Consider the following 24571-nt stretch of genomic DNA (forward strand, 5'->3'; position numbering starts at 1 on the left):
AGAAATGTGCAGTTCTAGGCACAGCCAAGATACTGCGCAGAACCCTCAAGCTCCCAGGCCTCTGGTAGAGGACCCGAGCTCAGAGGATGAAAAAGACCACCCGCGGAGGGTGAGAAGGGAATTTATATATATATATATCTCACTAAGTGAGGTTTCCATACTCTACTTTTGTGTATGGGCATAATTTTGATATGGTTCCACTTCGTTTTTTTTTTTTGGTTGCTTTCAAATTAAATGTACAAAAGCTTCATATTCGGAAATGTGTTGCACGAGCCAAACTGGTTTAACATCAAAGTAAGAAACCATCTGATAAAAAAAAAAGTGGAGCGTTTGATGTGAATACCTGCGAAGTGTGCTGAGAGCATCAGTCATGGTGTTGCAGCGTTTCAGTAGAGCTTCCAGGCGTTGAGGCTCCTCTTTTAGGAACTTAACAGCCTCCACCTCCACCCTCAGCACCACTCGCATCTTACTCTGCAGGCTGGGGAACTGGCCTGAGGAAGAGAAGGGGAGGAGATAAGTGAAGAGAGAAACCTGTTTGTCATGTTATTAGAAAAGGGTACCACAGGCTTGTATTCTTGGCCCACTTTAATTAGAAATTTAAATAACACGAGCTCTCACCGATTAATACAGATTTTTTTTTATTTTTTATAAATCAGTAATTGGATTAGGATATGTGCTTTTAAGCTCTTCAAACCACACCAGGGTATCTAAATCAATAGCCAAAATCTCAGATGAGTAACATCGACTTGGCCATCATTAATGTAAGCAATGAGAACATTTTTTTCACATTTGTAACAATCCAATCACACATTACTTTTTCAATGTGTGCATCGTATTCAGTAAAATATACAATACAGTCAGGACTATCTCACCTTTGCATCTCCAAATTTTTAACAACAGATTAATCCCATGGCTGTCTTTGTGGAAGTTATTTACTTTGAAACCCAACAACATCCATCCATTTGTCGTCTTCAACTAATTCAAGATCAAGTCAAAAAGCTAACGGGGCAGGGAATGAAATTCAGACAATCCTCTCACCCAGCAACAAGTTTTGTCTGAGAAGTTTGCTTAGTTGTAAATAAACAAGACTCAAAGAAATGGGAATGGACTTGCGGTAACCGAGGATATGATAAGGGAAAGAAAGAACTCTGGAGTATTTATTAAAGTCCAGCAAATCTCAGCAGATGGATAGCTGAAATGGGATACCTTAACTGTTCAGGTACCAGAGCTTTGTGAATATCTATCTATCTTATAATAATGAACAGAGCTCACCTTCACTTTATCCACAAACATTGGCAAAGCTAATTTTAGGCAGTCATCCCAAACAGACGAATTTCGCTCTTTTTTCAGGGTAATTTCTTCCTCACATTTGTAGGATCTGTTGGACATGATAACAACAAGTGTTCTGCTATAATGAACCCCACTGAGCTTCAGAATAACTCATTAATAGTCAGTGAACAGAGAGTAGTACACAGGTCAAGGCAGCAAGGCAAGAGGCCAAAGCTGAAACTTCATGAACAGCAATTAAACGGTAGGAAGAGCCATAAATATTAATGTTGAATTGCTCACACCTGAACCACAACCTCCAACTAAAACTAACATACCATTTCATATTTCATTTTGAATATTTACAAGACTATGTTATTCCATAGGATTAGTCTCACCGGTTTAAAGTACCTGTCAAAAGTACTTGAACTTTTTTTTTTTTTTTTACATTAAAACACCAACTTCAACTTATTTAATTGAGATGTGTGATAGACATGGTAATGCACAAAACGGTGCATAACCATCAGGTTTTGAAGGAGTGGCAGAAATTCACAGCTCAGATGAAAGAATCTGTTTGCAGAGTTACAATATTCTGCCATTTATGAAAGGTGGCTGGAAGCTATAAGAAGCCCTACTTCCCATAAATCAAGCAGGAGACAGGGCAACACTGTGGAAGACGGTGCTTTGGTCAAATTAGATCAAACTGAATGATTTTGCCTGTATTCTGAACACCAAAAAACAGGCATGATAAGGGAATACTTTTCTTCAGTAGGACTAGAGTTGATGGGAAGATAAATGGAGGTTAATACAGGTTCATAAAAATAAAAAAACAGTTAGAGGCTGCAATAGACTACAGCACCTTTTTTCACTCAGGATCATGACACTCTCTTATCAACCTCAGCTGGATCCTGAACATCCACTGGGTTTAGAAAGCAACCGATTTGCAAAGCAGCACCTACTTTTGAGTTCGGCGAGAGTTTCTCCCAACATCCTCAGCTCTTTGCTCTTCTGCTCCACCTCTTGCTCCGTCACCAGGCCGTGGTTGACAGACGAGGTCCTCTGCAGCTCCTCAACAGATTTCTCCAGGTCGCTGTGAAAAAACAAAAACAAATACCCTCAGGAATAAATGTGGCTCAGTGTTCGAGACGAGACCGCCGCAACATTCAACATGATTTTCTAAACAGGCCAAAAAAAAAACCTGCTTTTACAGACCAGTTGCTATGTGTTCAGCAATTACTGCATACATCTTGGTTAACACAGAAAACAAACTAATTAGAAACTACAGCCACCGTTGACTCTAAGGGCCTTCATAATCATTGAGACATGCAAAAAAAAAAAAAAAAAAGGAGAACACCATGCCTGCAACTAATTAAACCAAACTCTGCACAGTAGAACGAAATAAAAGTCATAAATGTTCAGATCTGAACGTTAACATTCTTCTTCAGCATCTAAAAATAAAATATTTTCTTCAACATTTCATTTAAGAAGTTCTGGAAATAAAACTTCAACATGTGACTCCATTTAAACCCTTCATAAATCCCCCCCCCAAAAAAAAACAAAAAAAAAAACTGAAAACCCTGAGTAAATATTTTGTAGAATCCCCATTTGCTGCCAAAATAACTACAAGTCTTGTGGGGTGTCATTTCAGGACGTTTTGTCACAGAGTGAAACTCATGATATACATTTACACTCTGATACTTGAAAACTTCTATTTTTGTTAATCATTATAATTTTCCATTTACAGCTAATGAAGACTTGTCATTTAAAATTAGAATATTAAATCTGTGCTCTGAACTCACTGCAGTTGCTGGATGAGCAGCTCCTCCTGGTTCAAGTACTTCAGCCGCTCCTCTTCCACTAGGAGCCGCTGTCTTTGGAGCGGGTCCTCCTGGGGTCGCATGGCGTCCAGCATCATGAGGCTCAGCTCGGACTCAGTCTGACGCAGCAGAGACAGAACGGAGTCCTGGTTCTCCAGCTGAAAAACATTTATTTTTAATTTTTTTTTTTTTGAGAAACTGAGTAGTTTAAGTAACAATAAAAAAAGACTACAAATTAGGAAAAAATGTCAGTTCTTAAAAGTAGAAATATTTATAGCAGTAATAACTCCTGAGATGAGCTCTACTCATTCCATTACATTAGGTGCTTTAAATTCTGATTCGTCAGTGAAAGTGTTGTACTTTTCCTTTATTTTTTTTTAAAGGCATCTTATGGTAGTGCAAACATGACTGTTTTGTTTCACTGTGCAGTACTCCGGCTGAAAAGTGTTCATTGTGTTAACCAGTGGCAGCCTGAGGGAAGAACTGACTCGTTTTTGCAAGACCTGAAGATGAAGCAGAATTTTGTGCAAGTTGTATAAGGTCCAAAAATATAAAGTCTTAGGAAAGGTAAGGTTTTAATTTTAAGCTGCTCAATTTTACAAGGAATTTTAAAAGTAACCCAACAATAAATTTAACAGTCTTATGTAATTATGACTTTTTCCCCGTACATTCTCAATTTAATTTGAAATATTTTTGTATTTTTGTTTTGCTGATTTAAACAAAATGAAACTTTTTTTTTACTATTATTATATATTTATTATTATTTAATCATCATTTAATTTTTAGGGTTGTATTACAGTACTTTTAAGAACCAACAACAAAAAGGAGTCCCAACACTGAACAGCTGTTTTCAGTCCACAACCACACCTGCATGTTGCGCAGCTGTGACAGCTGCTTGCGCAGGGCATTGGTGTTCTGCTGCAGGCCTTGGAGGTGGAGCTGCATCTGCATACGGGACACTGCTACGGGCTGGTTGGCCCCCGAACATGGAGGTGGCATCAGAGCCAGGGGAGCAGATGGTGTCAGAGCTGATCAACGCAAACAAAAATGCAAGTTTAGCGAGCGCTCCTTTATGCTTTGGCTCTTTTGAGGGAAAATTCAGAGCTGATAGAAATAGTCCCAAAGAATTGATTCTTTTTTTTTTTTTTAAAGAAAGATATAAAGATTAAATGTTAAAATCATGCTATGTTAATCTACTGGAAGCAGAACACTGCTGCTAGAAATATTTAAACAGGACAACATCCATCAGTGCTGAAGGTCAGGAGGGGACGCAGAACGATAAACATGGGAAGGCTTCAGGGACAAATAGGTCAATAATGAAGGACATTTTCAAGTGTCTCGTTATAACAACGTCCAGAGACAACCGAAAAGCATGAGAGCTTCCAAATCTGATAATCCTCTGAAATGACAATGACAGCAAAGCTCCCACAATAATTGGTGTGTTGGGTTACATGAATCATGCAGAACAGGAACACGGAAAGGAACTCAGAACAGAGTTGCATTTAAGCTGACTTTAACTTAAACCAAAAAAAAAAAATGAAGCAAGGTCTGAAATCAAATTAATATTTTAAACACTTCAGTTACAAAGTCTCTGCAGGCGAGGTGACACTGTCTAACTGGCCAAACTTTATGATAAAAGCAACACGAAGAAGAGCTGAAGCCACTGTGACATCTGATAAATCATGACACACAAGGACAGAAACATCAAATTTCTGTCTGAGGCTTCAGTGCTCCAGATAAAGATGTAGAACAGAAATATTTTTGATTAAGTAGAAACAAAGAGTCCACAGATTACAGCCTGAGCCAAGATCATTTTTCTTATTGACCATCAGTCTAGAATGGATGGATGATTACAAGCAGGCTGACAGATGGATTGAAGTATAGATGAATAGAAAAGTTACAATTACAAAATGAATGGATGGATGAACAAACTGACAAATGAATCCGATGGGAGAAACAGAAATATTTACAGATAGACTGATGGACGGAACCAGTAGATAAAAGTTACAGAATAGATGGAATAAATAAAAATTAGAGGATGGTTGAATTAAAATTACGAGATGGGTGGGTGTATTAATAGACTGGCGAGGAACGGAAGTAAAGAGACAAGTAAATGAACAGATGGGAGAATTTGAGATGCAATTGTAACTACACTGCAACAAATTAACCATAAAAATCAGTGGATATTGTAATATTTACCAAACACTCAAAACAAAACAAAAAAGGCAGAAACTCACAGAACTTTGTGAGTCAATTTAATGCAACTCTATGAACTCTACCTTAAACACACACAAAAAAAAGAACAAGGAAAATTGAAGGACAACAGTTGTCAGAGAGGCAGGTCTTTTTAAGACAACACATGGAAAGTATGTAGACCATTTGGAAGCGAATGGATCTCCAAGAAAAGGATAATAATGAGGGACTCGGGGTCGGGCAGACAGGGGGAACACGTTTGACACTTCAGGAACACAAACTGTAGCTACCTTTCTTTTTTTTTGTTTGTCCAGCTAAAACAAAATGAGCAGCAGTTACAAAGCAGCAAGAGCGAAAGCCAGCAATACGATAAGACAAAAATAAAGAAGACAGCCATTAAAAACAATCACATGTGGTGACATAAGCAGATAAAAATGAAACGGCAGCTGTTCTGAAAGAAAGAAAAGCTAATTTATGTGGCCAGCAGGAGGTAGTAGCGATGAGCAGCGGAGGTTTGACTAGGTGGGAGCAGGGACTACTTACGGTCATTTCCTGAACAGTCACTGGCCGACTCGAGCTTCTCCCTTCAAGACAGAAAAGTCCAAGTATCGTCAACAAATCATGTAAACAGCCTTTGTTTGATTGAATGATTTTTGATTAAAAAAAAAAAAAAAAAAGTTCTCCTGGCAAAACAAAGCCGATAAGGATCCGTTACATGTTCCATCACATGTTAAGTACAGAAGATATATTCCTGTCAAAGGTTAATGTAAACACATGCGCTTGCAGTTTTTTTTTGCAAAAGCATGTTTTACTTACGGACTTTCAGCTTCAGGCGCTCTGGTCAGTACTCTCTGCAGCAACCCCGTTAGGCTTGCTATCTGCTTCTCCATCGCCTCCATTCGCTCCCTGGATTCAGACCACAAATCCAGAAGACATTATAACTAACAGACATTTCATGCATATTTTATAAAGAGCACTTAAGTGCTGCAACAAAATTATCCACCAAGGTGATACCGATGCATTAAATTCATCACAGATTCACTGTAGAAACAAGGACATGCATTACAGGACACTAATCTATGTTTGGCATCTGAATAGTAATATGTCTTGACAGTACACAAGCAACTAAGGAATGAATGGATGTTTTTTTGTTTTGTTTTATTTGAGTTCTGTAAAAAAACTTTTTTTTTTTCATGTTAAACAATAGCTGTCAGTTGAGCCCAAGTCTCAACTGTGAGAATACTCACATTTTTAGAAATGTGTTAAAAAATAAATACCTGTTGGTGTGATATTTATCGGTGAATTGCTGCATTGCTTTATCTACTGTTCTTGACTGTTTTAAGCCAAGAGCTTTTTAAGCCAATGTGACATGTTACAATATAACATGTCACATTGGTGACTGATGACTAGATGGACTTTAGTCACCATATTGTAAAAAAAAAAAAAAAAAAAAAAAAAAAACAACAACATGGCAGATTAATCCTATCTAAATTATAAGCAAGGATTATAATTTAACAGATTTGTCCAGCAAAACTATCACTCAAAAACAGCTGTGCAAAAATCTGACTAACAATAAGCAAGTCAAAAACTTTTTTTATTATAGAGATTAAAACATGAGGCAACTTTCTGAGGTACAAACTGAGTTTTTGAGTGGGGTCAGGTAAGGTAATTTTATGTATGTAGCACATTTTCAGCAACAAGACAATACAAAGTGCCTTGGTGCAGGATGAGCAGATACAAGAATATCAAAATTTGCTGGTCTACTGGAAATTTTGATGGACAGCAATCCCAGAACGGTTTCACACTGAACATGAGCAGGAGTGGTGTGAAGAGTAATGCTTCATTCATTTCTAAGTGATGAAGACTTGAGGCAGTTCTGAAGACAACAGGAGGTACAACTTGGCACCTAATAAATGTTGCATATTAAGTTAAGCAGACCAGATACATATCAGCAAAATATAGTAAAAAGGTAATTTTCGCATTAGACTTGTCAAATCAAATTTTAAACACCAGTTCAATTTTGTTTTATAGTGATGTTTATGCTCATGTATTCCAAGAAGTTCAGCATCTGATCTGTCTGTAGACATCTTTAAATGTCCTACCTACAAAACCAAAACATAGATTTGTACGATTGACAAGAGGAGGCAGCAAATAAAGAATGTGCCATGTGCCAAGTAAATATGTAAGCAACCAACAAGAAGTACATCAATTTAAAAAAATTTGATAAATAAATTATTAATCCCATGTAAAAATAGTCATGAAGGGTGCAGTTGGCATTTTCCAAATTTCTCCGTCAGCTTTACCCGGCCAAGTAACATTAGCCATGTTTTCATTCAAATGTTTTGCTTTCACATACTTACAGTAGAGACAAAATCTAACTTAACTCAGTGGGATTACTCCAAGTACTGATGGCAAGATGGATTCAAAATTTAAAAGAGAAACCTCTGAAACATCAAACACCAGAATCAAATGAGACAGGTGTTGAATCCTTTCAATAAAATGACCATCAAGCAGATTAGAGCAGCTGTTATGCAGCGATTTCTCCTCAAGAGCTGTGAAACGAGACGGTCAAAGAGAGATGACCCAAGATGAATATTAATCCTTCAAACCAAACAGTGGCTAGACATGACTGCAACGTTACCGCCAAACATACAGAAACTAAATGCAAACAGTTGATACAGTTCAACAGTGAACATATGAAACGAGCAGAAAAATATTAGTCCCCAGTGTAAGGATCAGTGACTGAAGTAACACGTATCACATATTGTTAGAGAAAGCAATGAATGCAGTCTACCTTTTCCTTTGCATATGACATGAATCTGATCTGGCTCCGTATGCGCCATCCTACCTGGTCTCAGTCTCATTCCCCATCAGTGGTGACCCATATCCTCCAGTGCTGCCTCCTCCATCACCTCCACCAATCAGGCAGAGCTGCTCTGCTGTCAGACCCAACCCTGGACCCTGGACCCGGACTTTGGGGCTGTCGCCAAACACAGAGGAGGTGACGGAGTCCCTTCTTAAACTCTGCCTCCCTGGAGAACCACGAGTGGACATAGTCCCCCCGTAGGAATCCCTCATATCGGGTATCTTCTGAGGAGAAGAGGGTGGTGGAACCCTCAGACCCATTGCCAGCATGGAAGCAGTGTAGGCGTCGTTGTACAGTGGCCCCCCGGGCCTGTAGAGAACACCGCTTTCCATTAGCTCTCCCTGTAACGCTGCAGCAGAGTAGGAGGTGAGCGATCGAACTGATCCTGGACCTGGTCCTCCCCCGCGGCGGTATAAGGAGGCGTAGGGGTCGGCTCGGGCAGGCAGAGGAGAGTGAGGACCTCCCGCAAGGCTCAGCCGACTCGTGTCTGGGCCCAAAGCGTACGGGTCTGCGTAGATCCCACCTCCATCTCCTCGCAGCAGCACCATGCTCCTGGAACCGCCCACCTCATCATCAGGCTTCACATCCCTGCGCTCCAGGATGGCGCTGGAGGAGGTACAGAAGGCTGACTGGGTGTGGTGGGGCTGGTGGAGCTGGGGCTGCTGGAGGGGGGAGGAGTGGTGGGACTGGGAGTGTGGGTGAGGCAGGGAGTGGGTGTGGTGGGGCGGCCCCGCGTAGGACGAAGGCCTCCCGGAGCTGTAGAGCAGGCGGGCACGGGACGGCGAGCCTTGAGGAGGTGAAGCAGAGGATGACGAATGCTGGGAGGACATGGCGGGGTTACCGAGGCGACGGTTTGATGGAGAGTCCTGGGGCGCATGTACCATCTCCCTCTGAGGAAAATAATTTGAAACAAATATACTCAATTAGGAAGTCTCCTCATAAACTGGACAGAAATACAGCTCAGTGTGTTATGATCTGCAACAGCAGGTGAGAGCAACATTGTTTCAGGATCACTACTCTATTATTTTCCAAGTAATTGTGAAATACGTCATTCAATTTTGTTGAATAAAAATGAATGAAAACTGCTCATAATACCCCATCACAGTTTGCAGCAAGTCTGAGTTCACCGTAACTTTCATGGATGACACTTTCTGATCATCGGGAAACACTAAACTGCCTCTTCCAGGCAGTCTGAGGCAGTCAATAAACTGCCTCAGTTTATTGACTGAGAATACAAAGGACATCTTTTGGCATCAGTCTTACATTTCAGAGAAGAAGGCAATGAAAGATGAGCAGCTCTGAAATCAGCACAGGCTTAGCAGACAAAAGTAATGGATGAGGCAAGAAAACACAAAAGAAGACAACACTGTAATTGCTCATGACGCACAAAGCCGTCTCCAGGAGACTATGCAAATTGAAACGCCAATATTTCCACATAACCCAGAGGACTCCTGCAACAGCACCCTGAGGATAGTCTCACAGCTGACATCATATTCTATCTTGTATCTTAGCAACAGTTACTCACTTTAACTATGCTGAGGACATACCGACATCTTATTACCCCCATGTAGTCTGCAGTCCCTAAAGTTTGTCCTGTGGAGCCGTTTTAAAGCTGGCTGTTCTCTCTCTGAGAAAAATCTACCAATCAATCTTCTTCCCAACCATCTCTTGCCCTCCAGGCACAGTGCCTGGATTGGCCTCAGCAGTCTTGGTCATGCTTTTGTGCTCTGCAATCAGGGAATAATCTGAGCTGTACTGTCAGGAGTTCAGTAAACCCCACACACACACATACTTCTCAGTCCTCACCTTGACAACAGGAGCAGCAGCCAATGTACTTTACACACATAAAACTCAAGGCAAAGCTGCCTGTTCGATAAGGCTGTAAAACGCTCTGAAGATTTCAGAGCAGAGCTGAAGGCGGCGGCGGATCCCGTGGGAACAGCTGACCTCCAGAACATTAGCGGGCAGCTGCACCTCAGCGGCAGGGAGAAACGCAATCAGACACACAGGCATGTAAACAACAAGCCTCGGAGCCGTTTGGCTGCATAGGACTCAGCAAACACTCTTAGCCTTCAGCTGTTAATTCACTTCAGCTGTTTAACATGCAGATTCACTTTGCACTGAGTGAGCACAGCATATGTCTGCCTCTCCTGCAATGTCATTCATCTGTTTAGAACTGATTTCTTCCTGTAAGAACAGCAAATATTAAACACTTCTTTAATTACTGGTAATGGCTAAAGTTGTCCCAGTTGTATTTAAACGCATAAAAGATGAATGAGTTTAAAGCCGACATTTTTTTTTTGTGGGTCATTCATAAGACGGCAATTAAAATATAGGTTTGCAGAGAACTAAAAATTAGATATGCAAGTAAACCAACAGCTGGACAGAAAAATAGAAGGATAATTTAATGAAAAATAGATGGATAGCTGGTTGGTTGGCTGAATGGATACACAAACTGGTCCATTGATGGAACATTGGATTTTCTAATAATTGCACCAACAATCATCACATTCTCACCAAAATCCGTCTCTCTCAAGTCTACAATTTTGTCCCTCTTTCAGCTTACCCTACAGAGGAAGCATTGCAATCAGACTGAGTGTGTGGACAAGTTTCTTTAATACACATAATGATTTAATGAGGATAGCAGGGTGTCTTAAAGATGAACAAGTTTGTAAGAGCTAGAATTCTTGCTGGTTGGTAGGTGATAAAATATTTATTTCATGCAATACATTTCTAATTAATTTAATCTAATTAATTTCTACAAAAATAAAATCATGTAATGTGATTTTTTTCCCCAGATTTTTTTTTTTCATCTTTCATTGCCTTTTTTTTTTTAGATCATCTGACAGTTCAGATGTACCTATTAAGAAAATTACACACGTCTCTAATTGTTCATATGGAAAAGTGTAAAACATTGAAAAATCGCCCAGTGGAGTGCCAAATACCTATTTTTTCCCCCACTGTGTCATTTGTAAGCAATACATATAAGCCAGGGTTTTAAAGACCAGTTATTATGATAACCAGGCTATTATTTGCTGTGTGTATACTTAAGATTTTCTCAGCTCTAGTGGCCCCTGTTTAAGAGTAAATGCGGAGGATGGAGAAGGGACAGAGTCGCCTAGCGGCTCTTGTTGCACTTCATATAACCAGCATTTTGAGCAATTTTGAAATAAAAAAAATTGGAAGTATATATTACTGAAGACTCCACATGGCTCAGTGTATAGTGAGGCTACAGTCCCGAATGCATTTGCAGTCCTTGGTCATTTACTCCCCTTCTCTCCAGAATAGGTATATCGCATTTAATTCAAGCACATTTCAGGTGCAGGAATACAAACATTTTGATTTGTGAGGTAAGATAAGCTGGTCTGCTCATGTGTCACTGTGAAACAGTGTTTTCTGCTGTAGTGTGCTGGCGTCCAGCCGAGTCGGCACCAAAGATGTGACAGCCTGGAACCGGTCCAGGAAAAAGGTCACATGATTCACAATGGAGGCAAACCAATTCAGCTCTGAGACGTTACGCAACACCAAGCAGTGTTTGTAAACAGTGATGCAGCGGGGGATAAAGGGCTTTGAGTAGGGGGAATTCTGACTTTTAGTGCTAATTGTTACTCAATCTGGATGGTTCTGGGCCCCTTAATATTCTGTTAGCTGAGAAATATTCATGTCGATTACAATGTTGGCGTAAAATCGTCAATATTTTAATAATTTGGTCGACTGAACACTTACTCTCAAGTCTCCGTTGGCGATGTGGGGATTGTGGTGTCCGGGGTAAGTGCCGTAGATGGGCTCTTTGCAGTAGATTTTAATTACGCAGCGGTCCTGGACATCCCGCGGGTCCTCCAGCTCATAAAAGACGTTACGGGTCTCATCCTTGATTAGTAGAGCTGTGCTGGGGGACCTGCAGATCAATAATCATGAAAAAAATGAAAATCAATGGTAAACAGTGCCTGGAAAGACAATTTGAGCCCCAGTTAGCTGCTAATGCACAGTGATGGAGATTCACTCACAGATAAATGAAAGATCTTTACCTGCTTGAGGCGCCTGTAATGAAACAATTAACTGAGAACTGCCTCCTAGCATCAGAAATGTAATGCTAAGTCTGCAATGGTTAAATGTCAGCAGATTACACAGACGATCTATAATTAACATCTTGATGGAAATGTTTTGACCACATTGTTTGGAGAAGGATGGCATCAAGCCTTTGTTCATCAATTTGTCAATTTACACCAACTGTGATTTTAAGATTCTGTGATTCACTCCAAACATGGCAGTAGATAAGAAAGAGATGGATGGGATGTTGGTCTTTAGCTTAAAATGGTTTTCAGAAAGAGATGAATACAGATGTTGCTGTTCCTCCTGTCTACTTTAGCAATCACTAAGCTTGTCGTCAACCCTACAAACTTCAGCTCTCCTTCCTGACCATAGGTTGCAACACCCACACAAAGCGGTTTGCAAAGTATAATGGCTCCTTTAATATCACAAGTTGACCACTATCCTTGATTTATTAGAATTTTATGATAAAAACATACACAGAGTAGCCCATAATTGTGAAGTGTGGCAAACTGTCAAATATTTTTGATAGTTTTTTTTCTTACAAATTGAAACCTAAAAAGTAGGACAAACTTTTTTTTTTGTTTTGTTTTTTTTCAGACCCCCACCTTGCACTATTTGGTCAACATGCAAAAATGGTTTCTGGAAAATTAGCAAATCAACCTAAACACAAGTTTTACATCATGGCAAAACACGTTGGTGCATGCATAATGCTGTGGGAATGCCTTTTGCTCAGAAAGCCAGAGAGGTTAGGTGAGCGTCTGTGGCAATTTCTTATTACAATTTATCAAGTTTTTTTAAATAATGAAATTAAGATGAAAGAGACTTTGTCCATTTTTAAAACATTATTTCTTTTTTTTAAATAAATTTCAAAGATTCTGTACAACTTAAACTCGGATTTGACCTAACTTTCAAACACTACTGAACAGATCTGATTCTCCTATTCAAAAGCAACACAAGGTTTGCTTTTCTGGAGAACTGAAAATGAGCAAAAAAAAAAAAAAAAAGAACCACTAAAGGCTTAGCTTGACGAACTTTCATTTTACTCATCATTGTTTTTGTATTTGTGAGCCTCCTGATCTGAGATTGATTTATAAAACTGGCACTAAAAGAAGTGTAAATGTAGCGCTGCAGAGGTTCAAGAGTCATCTTATAAAAAATATGGTAATAATGTGTTCATATCTGTAAGTCATCCGTGCCTACCTGAGCATGGCCATGGTGAGCCTCTGGGGGAACATGTGAACAATCAGGGCCCTCAGGGTGTCCAGGCTGGTCAGCTCATGGGTCAGGTGGACCCTGCGAATTTCCTCCCCGAGCTGGAGGAAAAGGATTCCTGCAAAGATGGAGGAGGAGGTGAAGCAATGAGGGAGGACCAGGAGGCAGAGAAAAGAAAATTATCACCTAATTTATCTTTTCAATTTTAGTAATCCCAACATAAAATATGTTGAGTTTGTTTTGGTGTGATTTAGAGCAAGCTTAGGCCTCAGAAGCTCTGCCACAAACTGACATTTGGTTTGTAGCATTGGAAATGAATTATTCAGTTAAAGCATCATAGCTGTCACATTCAGAAACTGCTTAGAAAATGGTCTTGACATACATGCTAACAAAAAAAGGAAAAAAAAATCACAATAACTGCACTGTTTCAGTCTAACAAAATGCTGCACCGTCCTCCTCCTCCTCAGATGCTGGAGGGGAGTTGTTCAAGAGATGAATTTTCTTTCTGACGAAGCCATTAATCAGACATGACACACGGCCTGACGGGATCATTTGAAGACAGACTGGTATGTATTCAAAAAACAGAACTAAGCTGTCAATAAAATCCATAATTCACATTTATCCCAGGGGGGGGGGGATTTGTGTGATAAGCTGTTGATCGGTCAAAGCAACTTATGCTGCAGAATCACTGACATTAAAACACGTCACATCTTACCAACTTTAGCTCATATCAAGAGGAACTTGTCAGCCTGAATAAAGTGAGCAAAGACCAACTTAAACAAGGATTTGCAGGATCCAGTCTTCAAAGTAAGAACATTTATAAAGTTCAAGCCCAATAACTACCAAACTCATGGTAAATGGAAAAATCATTTTTAAATCTGGTTAAATATTTCGTGAAAACTTTGGATGACTGTCTGCTCACAGGGTCTCCTAAATTTGCTGTAAGGATTCCACAGAGAGCCAAGTCAAAAAATATCAGAGGGTCTTCAAATTATCTACAGCAGGGGAGATTCAAATACACAGTTTAGTTTTCTCTTCTCAGCCCGTTTCCCAGTTCTTTTCAAGCATCAGCTGTTAAACAGATTGCCTCACCATTTGACTGTAGAATAATTTGGAATACAAAGGAATTTAATGGACGACTGAATTACTGGAAGGTGCCCAACTCCATTTGCTGCAACACAACAGAGTTTAAGTGGTTTGTGTTGTGTTCTGCAATTAGTTGTCTCTTAACATTGCACTTTGCATTATGACCAAACATCTGTGCTTTATTCCAGTAGTATTGTGGTTCATTTCACTGCAGCTACACCGAGCTCTGCTCTCATAGTCTTGAGAGTATGCCTTCTCCTTTAACGTGTCCAATCAAGCCATACTTCCTGTTACAAACTTTTCTATTTAATAAGCTCATTGAGACTGAGCCCTTTGCATGCTTAGTAACATGAGGACTAAAAACATGGAACTTTCTGATGCTGATTTAACAGAAGCACAGTGGCCCGACCTGGTGCCCGCAGTTTGGCCTGGCTAGACGAGCGGGCCAGTGGAAGACTCTGGCGAAGCCGGTTCATCCGGTTGAAGCCGATGGGGATGTCGGGTTCGGACATGGTCTCCAGATTTTCAGCTGAGGCAAAAGAAACCCTGCTGGCCTGGTCTGCGAGAGCCGGCTGAGTTGGGCTGAGTCGGGTCACGCGGGGCGTACGGCTCTGAAAAACAGGAGAGGAGGAAATAATCAGTACACAGGAAAAAGGGTCGATGCTGCGTCATGATTTCAAACCTACAATAAGATGCGTCATTTTACTTTCAGAGGGAAAAGGTTTTCTCCAATAATTTTCCCAATTATCCCGTCATGAGATTGAACATTTAACATGTTGCGACCTGAGGAAGACAATGAATGGACCAAAGCATCACAAATGGTGCTGAAGAACACAAGCAAACAATGATATCAAAAAATGTATTCAAAGACAAAAAAAGACACACAAAACATTTAATCTCAAAGACAAAAATAAGACACAAATCCTGGAGATAAGATTAGAGCTGTACTGCCTGTCAGGTTAACTGAAGCGGGTTGACTCAGCGCTGCAATCAAACAGTCCATTCAGAATGATCCACCCTAATGAGGAAGGGGAAAAACCCACAGAAACTGTTGGAACAATGTTTTTAAATTAAAAGAAGAACGTAGGAGCAGATAAAGGAGGCCAGAAGAGACAGCAGCAGTTATAATAAAATGTTTCACCAGCAAGAAACTAAATGGACCTAAATGAATTTCTGCGCCTGGAGTCGAACAGACCCCAGGAAATTTGCCACAAAACGCTCAGTAACCGAGTCAGCAAACATCAGCAATGTAAAGTTAATGACCTTAACTGGTAACCCAGATTTCCAGTGATATTTCACCTGTCTAATCTGAACCCTTGGGAGAACCTAATATTGAAGGACCTCTCATTATAGCACAACCAGACGCTTCTGCTGGCTTTTAATGAATCCTTACTGACGGACATTTTCCAGCCCAAAGAGTCCAGTAATGAGCTCCCAGAGAGCCTGGATTCACAGGCTGTCTAGCTGAGGTCTGAGATTCGTTTTCACATATGGTTTGTGGGTGTTGTTGAACTTCATGAAATTACAGCGGGGAGAGCCATGACGTTCAGACACGCGTCAGCGAGCAAACATGGAAGAGACACCAAGAATCATGCCATTAAAAGCATAAAACGTAGATCCTAGCGTAGCGCTGCTAAACACCTCTGAGGGATTCCCTAGTTCCACTTAAATAGAGATCAGAAAAACACATCTGTTAACAGTAACAGACGGCATGACTGAATTATATGAGCCACCTCTCGCATGTTTGGAGAGCTAAGGTTTCAGAACAGGTTCGAGAGCCATATGCACACCTTCTGCTTTCAGTCATACACGACATGAGCTACTGAAGGAAAGCGAACACAGCAACTGGAAATCATTAAGTTTCTATTTAGTGAACTGTGTAGAAGAGGAGGAGCAGATAAAGGTTTGAGACAGAGCTCACCCAACCGTAAGGACACTAGAGAATTTAAGAAAGAGGGAGAATAAACTGTGAAATGAAGTAATGAAAATTAGGCATCGCATTCTTCAGTTTATATTCAATTACACGTGTACTTTCTGTTAGATTTGCTCCAACTCTCTTTCAGTGATTCTTGAGAATAGGGACAAAATGGGTTTTAATTTTCCCATAATTTTTTTTTGTTATTTCTCAACCTTATGTATGCAAATATGACAAATAGTGTTTTAGAAATGTAAAGATGCTAAGGTACAGGATCCCAGTTGCAACATTTTAAATAAATAAAATACATGTTTAATCAACCTGACCAAGAACTTTGTCATCACCATCTGACAAAAATAAATAAAAAATAATTTTTAATGACCCTAATAGTGATATTTTTATTCATTTTGCAGACAAATGCTTCTCAAGAAACAAAATAAATATTATTTTAAAAAAAAAACAACAAAAGTCCATCTGACGGAGTTGACACTGCATGATGGAGTTGACACAGAACTGAAGGTGGTGACAAACTAGTGAGTAAAATGGAAAAACTTGGTACATATGAAGTAATGCAATTTATGTAAAATACATTAAAATGAATTAATTGCACATTTAAGTGAGATTTGACAACAATTTCACTGAAAGAGTCAGGAAAAACTCTGATGGAGTTGACATCTGACAGTTGACAAAAAGCCAAACTACCTCAATTTATATGTTATTCTGAAGGAGGCCATGTTGTAGTTCATCAGTTTCATGAAATCTTTACAGTAAACTAAAATGAAGCTTTTATTTCACAAAATTTCATCAAAGTTTTGTAAATTGTCAGTTATGGWGTTGACRCATCATGGTTGTGACAAACAACTTAGGAATAAAAAGAAGAAAAAACTAAAGAATAACATAAGCTAACCAGAGCTAACTAGCCCTCTCAGCAAAGGAAGAGAAAGGAAGAGGTCATGGGGTCCTCAGAAGTTCTGGTGCCCCCCAATAATGCCTGATTTTTTTTTACATTCTTTTCATGTCTGACGGTGTTGACAAAAACTTGGGACAAATTTCAATGGAGTTGGAAAATATATATAAAAAAAAAATTTTATTCAATTTATTGATACCTTTATAATTATTTATACGACTATGTATACTTAATTGTCATAATATATAATTTTTGTATTTCTTTAATTGTTTTAAACTATTATAATGTATTGAGTTCTGCTCCTGGACAAGGGCTTTTACAGGCATCATCCACAGACTACAGTGTTTAAAATAAAATAATATTCAGCAACTACCAGGAAAATGTACATTGTTGTGCTCACATGACCCAGGTTGGTTTAGTCAGATATTTGAAAAAATTATATTTTATTCAAATTTTGTGCCTTATCCATAGGACCTGTTTTGTCCCTATTCTCAAGAATCACTGCTTTAAGTTGAGTTTTAAGGAGAGTAATCCGTTAGTTAAACTCACTGAGTTTTACACCATCAGTAAAACTCAGTGAACCTTCAAAAGTAAGCTATTACAACAATGTTATTTTGGTTGCAGTTAAAAGAATAATAATCAGTAGATTGTACTTGTTTTGTTTTTTTTGTTAGTTTTTTTTTTTTTTTGTAATAAACTGAAAAGCAGCGCGTAACTACAATGCAATCCAGCCAAATTAACAACTTTGATGAAAGATCCAGTGATTACCTTATTTAAATGTTTTGGTGAAATCCAACAGATTTCATTTTAAGTTTTTCTTGTGTTTTGGGGTATATGAGACAAAATCAGTCTAATGTCTTTCTAGGGCCTTTTATGGAAGAAACAGATCCATAGCATCTACTATCCAAACATATCCATTATTTATTTCACAACACTTGTTTTGTTTTCAAATGCTCAATCTTAGTATTGGTTAAAGTCCCAGGAGGACAAAATCTGCTTTGTGTTAATTTGATCTTAGAATGTTTGTTCTCTAGAATTGCGTCACTCATGGTGGAAGCATGTTGGAGTAGCTCTGCTACATTTGTTCTGATTCATTCTTTTTTAAGACTTTTGTTTATAATGGTTTTGCTGTTTGGCATTATATTTTTGGACAATTATTCTCAGTTTTTGGGTGCTGTGCAGCTGGAAGGATCTTTGCTCTTTTTTCTTTTCTTTTTAACTTTCGGACATTTATGATACATAACCATTGCATCAACAAACAATTTTTTAGCAGTTAATTAGCATCTAAAAATCTTAAGTCGTACCTGAAGTACCACCCTGGGATCCTAGAGTTAAAGAAATGAAGCATCATAGACGCAGAGCAGAACCAAAGAGCAGAGAGAGAAGGATGACTTTCAAACCGTCTCTCCTATTAATCACATCCCCCCGCTCCCACCTCCCGACTCCAACAGAGATTTGAAGAGGAGTGCCAAAAGTAAATGAGGTGGATTAGAACTGCTTGCTAACACCTGATGGTGACACCCAGGATGTAAAGGGTACAAATTAACCCAAATGTAAGACTGAAAATGTGGTTTTCTTCTATCCTCACAATTTTTCCTTCTCCAGCTCATTACCTTCAGTGCTGAAAAACCAAACTGAGGTTGGAAAATGAGCAACATCGCCAACTGCAAAGGTTATCTGATAATAATCAGTGGGGTAATAAACTTTCCTTTTCTTCCATCAGCCTGTCAGGGTGACATTGTTGGCTCAGTGTCATTGCTGTTGTCATTACCAAGAGTCCTGCAGCTGCTGTGCCAAACAGGATTATATAGAGCTCACTGCAGAGCTTCCTGTTCTGGAGTTTGTTCATTAAAGATCCAACAGTTTGACCTCATTGAGGTTCAGCCTCTTAACCTTTGAAACATTTTTTCTCTGGACTCAATACGAACTCACCAACTTTTTGGGCAGCCCAGGTTTTTAGAAGCAACACTAATGAAACAAATGTTCTAGGATATCCCTGCTTATAATAAATAGGCAATAAAAACAAATTATTATTGCAGATCTTTTATAAACGGCTCAGTCTTCAATCACAATAAGTCATACTTTGTATTTTGCAAGTGTAAATACCCCGTCTACTGAATTTAACTTGTTGAAGAAACATCAAATTAAAAAGGTACCTTTAGAATTCAAATTAAAAGAACTAAACATTTTTGAAAAATGTCCCTCCACTTCTAAATGAACCAAAAATACCAAATATTTTGTATTTTATCCAAATGCATCATCTTTTCAGAAGAGGATGCAATCAGCTAAAGCCATTCTAATAAATTCACAAAGTCCTTCATTGCATTGAAAGATGATTTTTACAGGTCCTTTTAAAGTAATAGTCCTAAAGAAAAAAAGAAAAAAAGTATAAACCTTGATTTTGGTGTTTATGGTCAGAGCTGGAGAATGGCATGAATTCTTCCATGAAAGTCTTTAGTCAGAAAAATAAAGGAAAAGATGAAACCATGATTTAACCAACATTTACATGCAGCAACGTTCCCACGAGGTCGTCCAGAACAACTGTAACAAAGAGCTATTGAATAGAAAACAGGCAGGCGGGGAGAAACTCAATAGCCTGTTGAGATCAGTTAACTGTGCTACCATTAAAAAAAAGAAAGAAAAAAGCACAATCTACACTGTAAATAATTTTTTAAACAACTTAAGTAGCATTAGTTCAAAGTTCTGCAGTTAAAAGCAATGTGAAGTTTTATACACACAATCAATTCCTGTCAATTCTGGACAGAATTTGGAGACGTTCCTACTTTCTGTAAATGTTAAATCCGTGGAGCCAGGTCAAATACACTAATCCTGATGCACAGTTTGAGGCTTTCTAAAGATCTTTAAAACCGTTTTCTCTGAACTGTGGGCTCTTTTTCCCCATTCAGTGAAGTAGCTGATCATTTTAAGAGTAACCTCTTTTGTTAGGCCACTAACTCTGAGCTCTGCAACATTCAGTTGTTGGACCAGTTATGCATCAACACCTAAAAGACAACTGAGCAAGAAACCAATTTAAATATGGTCTTTTATCACACTAGGAGGCGGTTCAATTTAAACCCTAAATTAATCCAAAATAAATTGTGAATTAACACAGTCCTGTGTTGAATTGTGTTCTGCTGATCCTTACCTCTCCCTCCAGCATCATCTTCAGCCTTTCATAACTGTATCATCACCTCTCTCTGAAGACCATCAGGCAGCTATTCAGATAAAGGATTCTCAGCAGCTAAAACAGAGGCTTGATTGAGGGAGACAGCTGTGCACAGCTGTAACATGCCAACCGCCTCCCACCGGCCACGCCCCCTGATTGAGATTTCACGGAGATTACCTCGACGTACCGTGGCATTCCTTTCCTGTGACACTAATCACAGAGCATCTGAGGCTCCAACATCAACCGGCATGTTCTGCTGTGCACCTCTGTGTCACGTCATACGAAGAGGCGTTTTGTAATGAGACGCTTGCTGTGTGATGCGAGTGGACAGGCTGAGCATCTTTACAACATCCTGAGGGAGGAAAATCAGGTGAAGGAGCCAAGCAGAAAACATGACACGTCCACACACAAGCTTCCTGATTTAGATCAGAGGTCCTCCAATTTCTGCAGAGGAGCTTTGGGTTAGTCGACTTGCTCAAGGGCACTTGTTTTTAAGTGAGAGGAGAATGTTCTTGTTCAAATTCTTTTCCAGGTATTCCTATGGGAAACTACACATGCACAGTCCTTGAACCTGTTACCGCGTTGTTGTTTAACTACCACAAATTTCACAGTATTCTATTGGGATTTTATCAAACAAACTGACATAAGGCATACTTTTGAAGACAAAGTATTTTCCAATTAAAAACGTGACAAGACTATTTAAATCCAGTCGTCTGTAACTCAGTACCTCGTGTAGTACCAACTCTCTCATCAGATCCAGCGACAGCAATTTTAAAAAAAATATATATTTGTATATTAAAGCTACAATCTTTTGCCCATGTCTTCTCTGTAAATTAGCTGAAGTTCAGTCAGATTGTATAGACGGCAATTGTCGAGACTTGCAGCTAAATTGGAATTAGGTCTGGTCTTTGACTGGACCATATGCTATGATTTAAATCACTCCATTCCAGTTCTGCTTGTCTGTTGACTTCCACTGTCTGAAGGCAAATCTCTGGTTTGGTCTCAAGTAGCAGCTCTGAGCAGGCTTCCTTCCAGGACTGCCCTATGTTTAGTTACAACCCTTTTCCAAATCAACTGACCAGCTAACCCTGTCTGCACTAAAGAGAAACATCCCTGCAGCTTGATTTTACTGCCACCGTGTCTCACTGTTAGGACGGTGAGCTCCAAGTCTTAATTTCACTCCATGCAGGCCAGGAAAAAAATACAATTAGGCTATCTTCTTCCAAATGTTTGCCGTGTCCCAGATACGTGGTGTGTCAAGGTGCAAACAGCTTCACATGGCTTTCTTTTAGCCACTCTTAGACTTGTGCATGACTAGTACAACAGTACCTTGGATCTGTGCAGCCCTTCCAGTGTTAAAAAGGGCATTTTTGCTCATTCTCTAATATATTTGTTCTCCAAACAAATGTAGTTATATTAAAAATCTAACTACTAAACAATAACTAGTCTTTTAGTCTTGAGTAGACTAAGTGTGACTTTGACCAACTCTTTCTGAAAGGATATTCTTTGAATGTTTTATTTGAAAATAATCTTTCTTACAAGTTCAACCATTGTATTGCTGTTCAACAGACCTGCCAGTTTTGGCAGATGGCAGTCGAGCGCCATTGAGTGATTCTGGCCACGTGCCTTAGCACAGTGCCAGTTGGGGAAGCCTGCAGTCTTCGGACTCTTAAGCCTTTTAGAGGAAGAAAACACTTGTGTGGTTCTTCTCGTTAGGCTGGGGAATAGAGATTTTCCACCAAGCATCATATCAACAGCCGAACAGCTCAAGGGCCGCGGCAGCAGTCATATGAACGAGTTAGAGATGATACATCTCACAGGGACGAAAACGCTGCCATTAGGGCTGAGAAGCCTTTTTTACATGGAACCTGTTCCAGTCACATCCTTTATAAAGGACACCACACGTACTGTGAACTGCTTCAAGAAGAGACAACTTGTTTAGCAAATAATGAGTTCAGTCATTTTTCATTTTTCTTAATGGATTGAAATTCAATGAAAACATGAGAGCCACCAATCAGGTTCTTCCTGACCGAGACTAATTTCCAGTTTTCTGAGGTCTGACCTCAGTTTTCTGAGGTCTGACCTCAGATTGCTGATTTTTTAAATATTGCTTAAAAATTAGCAATATTTTTAATATTGCTTAAAAATATTTTAAGCAATATTTTAATTGCTTAAAATTCATGAGAATATCATTTCATACAGGTTGAATTCCACATAAAGTGATACATTTGTGAGATTACACTTCTGAATCAATGTGAAACGTCCTAACATCTATCAGGTTTTCAGCAACTCAATAAGTTGCTAAAATAGTGAGAGCTGATAAATAAAATGAACAAAATTTTTACTAATTAACCTGCCAATCACTGGTCAAAGCCAATGACATTGGCTGATTGATCTCTGGTTGATTGTATTTATTTTTTTTAAATGCACCAAACCAAAATAGAGAACACACTATAACAGACACACACTCTTCCTGATCTCACTTTGTTGGATTTGTGTCCATAAGAAGGCAAACCCACCAGTGAGCAGACATTCCTGTGTCAACACGCTGGAGATCTAAAACATGCCCATCCAACCGGACATCACCGATACAAACACACCGTCCCGTCTCTGTGCTCCTGTCAGAGAAGAACATCAACTTGCCATGATGTTGTAATGGAGCTGAACAGATGGGATCAGATTCCCTGTTGTTGCAGCCTAAAATTTTCTCTCCCTCAACTTAGCATCAATGTAGAGCTGCTTCAAAATGTCCACTAATGCATTTCCACACTCTTGTTCACAGTGAAGAACATGAAGGATTCAGGGTTTTTTTTTTGTCAGCTTCTTTAGTAACCAATAAGTTTGGAGTTTGTGGGGAATTTTCCTGTCCCTCAACATGTCCAGGAAAATATGAGCCTCAAGCAGCATTTTAAATTCAAGAATCTACAAATCAGTCTACAAAGTCATCTGAAGTGATTGAAAAATCACAGTGAATAAAGAGTGTATGTTTTATGTAGATTCTCTTAGCAAATCCTCTCTTTTCAGTTTATTAGTAAAATATTTATCAGTGATGCGGTTAAAATGATAAAAGGTTCCTATTGCAATGCAAGTGAATTCAGAAACAGTTCTTAAAATGTGGAGATCGAGAAAAACCTAATATGAAGATATAAATGAGAGAAACTAAACAAGGATGGAGACTAAATGGAGAATCTGACTACTTTATCCTGACCACTGATCTTCTGGATCATTATCTGGTCATGTTTTCATCTACAGATTCTCTTTGATTGGTTCTGCTTGATTGTCATCAAAAGGAGCTCCGTTTTCTAATCTACCTGTACTGCACAAATGCAAAATTTGCACCTAGTAATAGTAATGAAACTTTTGGTCCTGTGATGACTTGAAGACTATCAAATCAATGTGTTTTCTTTTGTCTTAAGGAACATCTTCAGAAGCAGACTGCTACACCCCACATCATAGGAAGGAAAGATACGGCAGCTCATTCATACCAACTGATGTCTGACTGCATAACACCTACAACCCGTAACGTAGGACCAATAACTTGTTGATTTGTACTACCTATTATTGGCTCCATAACCTCATCTACGCAACTATCATTGCATTGGTGTTGTGAAATACAATAGTTTTTCAGCTAATTACAATTAACAAGGTGTAATATCACAGTTTTTTTGTTTTTTACATTGTGCATAGCTTTCAGTCTCATATCAATTTATATTTCATTGTTTTTTGTGTCCCATTTTTGCTGCTGTGACATGACTTGCCTAAATGTGGGATCAATAAAGTGTCTCAATCAATCAATTGAGATGTCTTGTCTCATGGTTAAAATTTCCCATTGACTGACTTCTGGCTTGGTGACGCTAATTATCCTAATAAAGTGAATCATTGTAAACCCAGGAGTCTGCAAGGGCCATTTATTTTTAATAACTGACTTGATTCTTATTGCTGTTCCCATCTCTCACTTCCTGCTAGACTCAGTTCCTCTCAGTTTGACCCATCCTCAGTCTAAAACAGACTATGGGCTTATTTTTAGAAAGTAAGAACACAGAGCCACTGCTGGGGTGCTTTTGAAAAGCACTAGCTGTGTCTGGAGTCA

General features: G+C 39.1%; 1 protein-coding gene across 11 annotated transcripts in view; it reads right to left on the minus strand.

Annotated features, from left to right (window-relative positions):
• srcin1b (SRC kinase signaling inhibitor 1b) overlaps positions 1-24571 on the minus strand; it is a 99500-nt gene that overhangs the window by 20199 nt on the left and 54730 nt on the right. For 10 of the 11 annotated variants that reach the window (XM_017310820.1, XM_017310819.1, XM_017310818.1 and 7 more), the window contains 11 exons: positions 14903-15104; positions 13396-13525; positions 11869-12040; positions 8125-9032; positions 6093-6182; positions 5820-5860; positions 5567-5590; positions 3951-4111; positions 3066-3241; positions 2226-2356; positions 344-491 (listed from right to left, as the gene is read on the minus strand). In XM_017310820.1, coding sequence (XP_017166309.1) covers positions 344-491; positions 2226-2356; positions 3066-3241; positions 3951-4111; positions 5567-5590; positions 5820-5860; positions 6093-6182; positions 8125-9032; positions 11869-12040; positions 13396-13525; positions 14903-15104 — 2183 coding nt within the window. The remainder of the gene's footprint in view (positions 1-343; positions 492-2225; positions 2357-3065; positions 3242-3950; positions 4112-5566; positions 5591-5819; positions 5861-6092; positions 6183-8124; positions 9033-11868; positions 12041-13395; positions 13526-14902; positions 15105-24571) is intronic. The other variant, XM_017310821.1, reaches the window with a different exon arrangement.

This window comes from Poecilia reticulata, linkage group LG19 (assembly GCF_000633615.1).
Source record: "Poecilia reticulata strain Guanapo linkage group LG19, Guppy_female_1.0+MT, whole genome shotgun sequence".
NCBI lineage: Eukaryota > Metazoa > Chordata > Actinopteri > Cyprinodontiformes > Poeciliidae > Poecilia > Poecilia reticulata.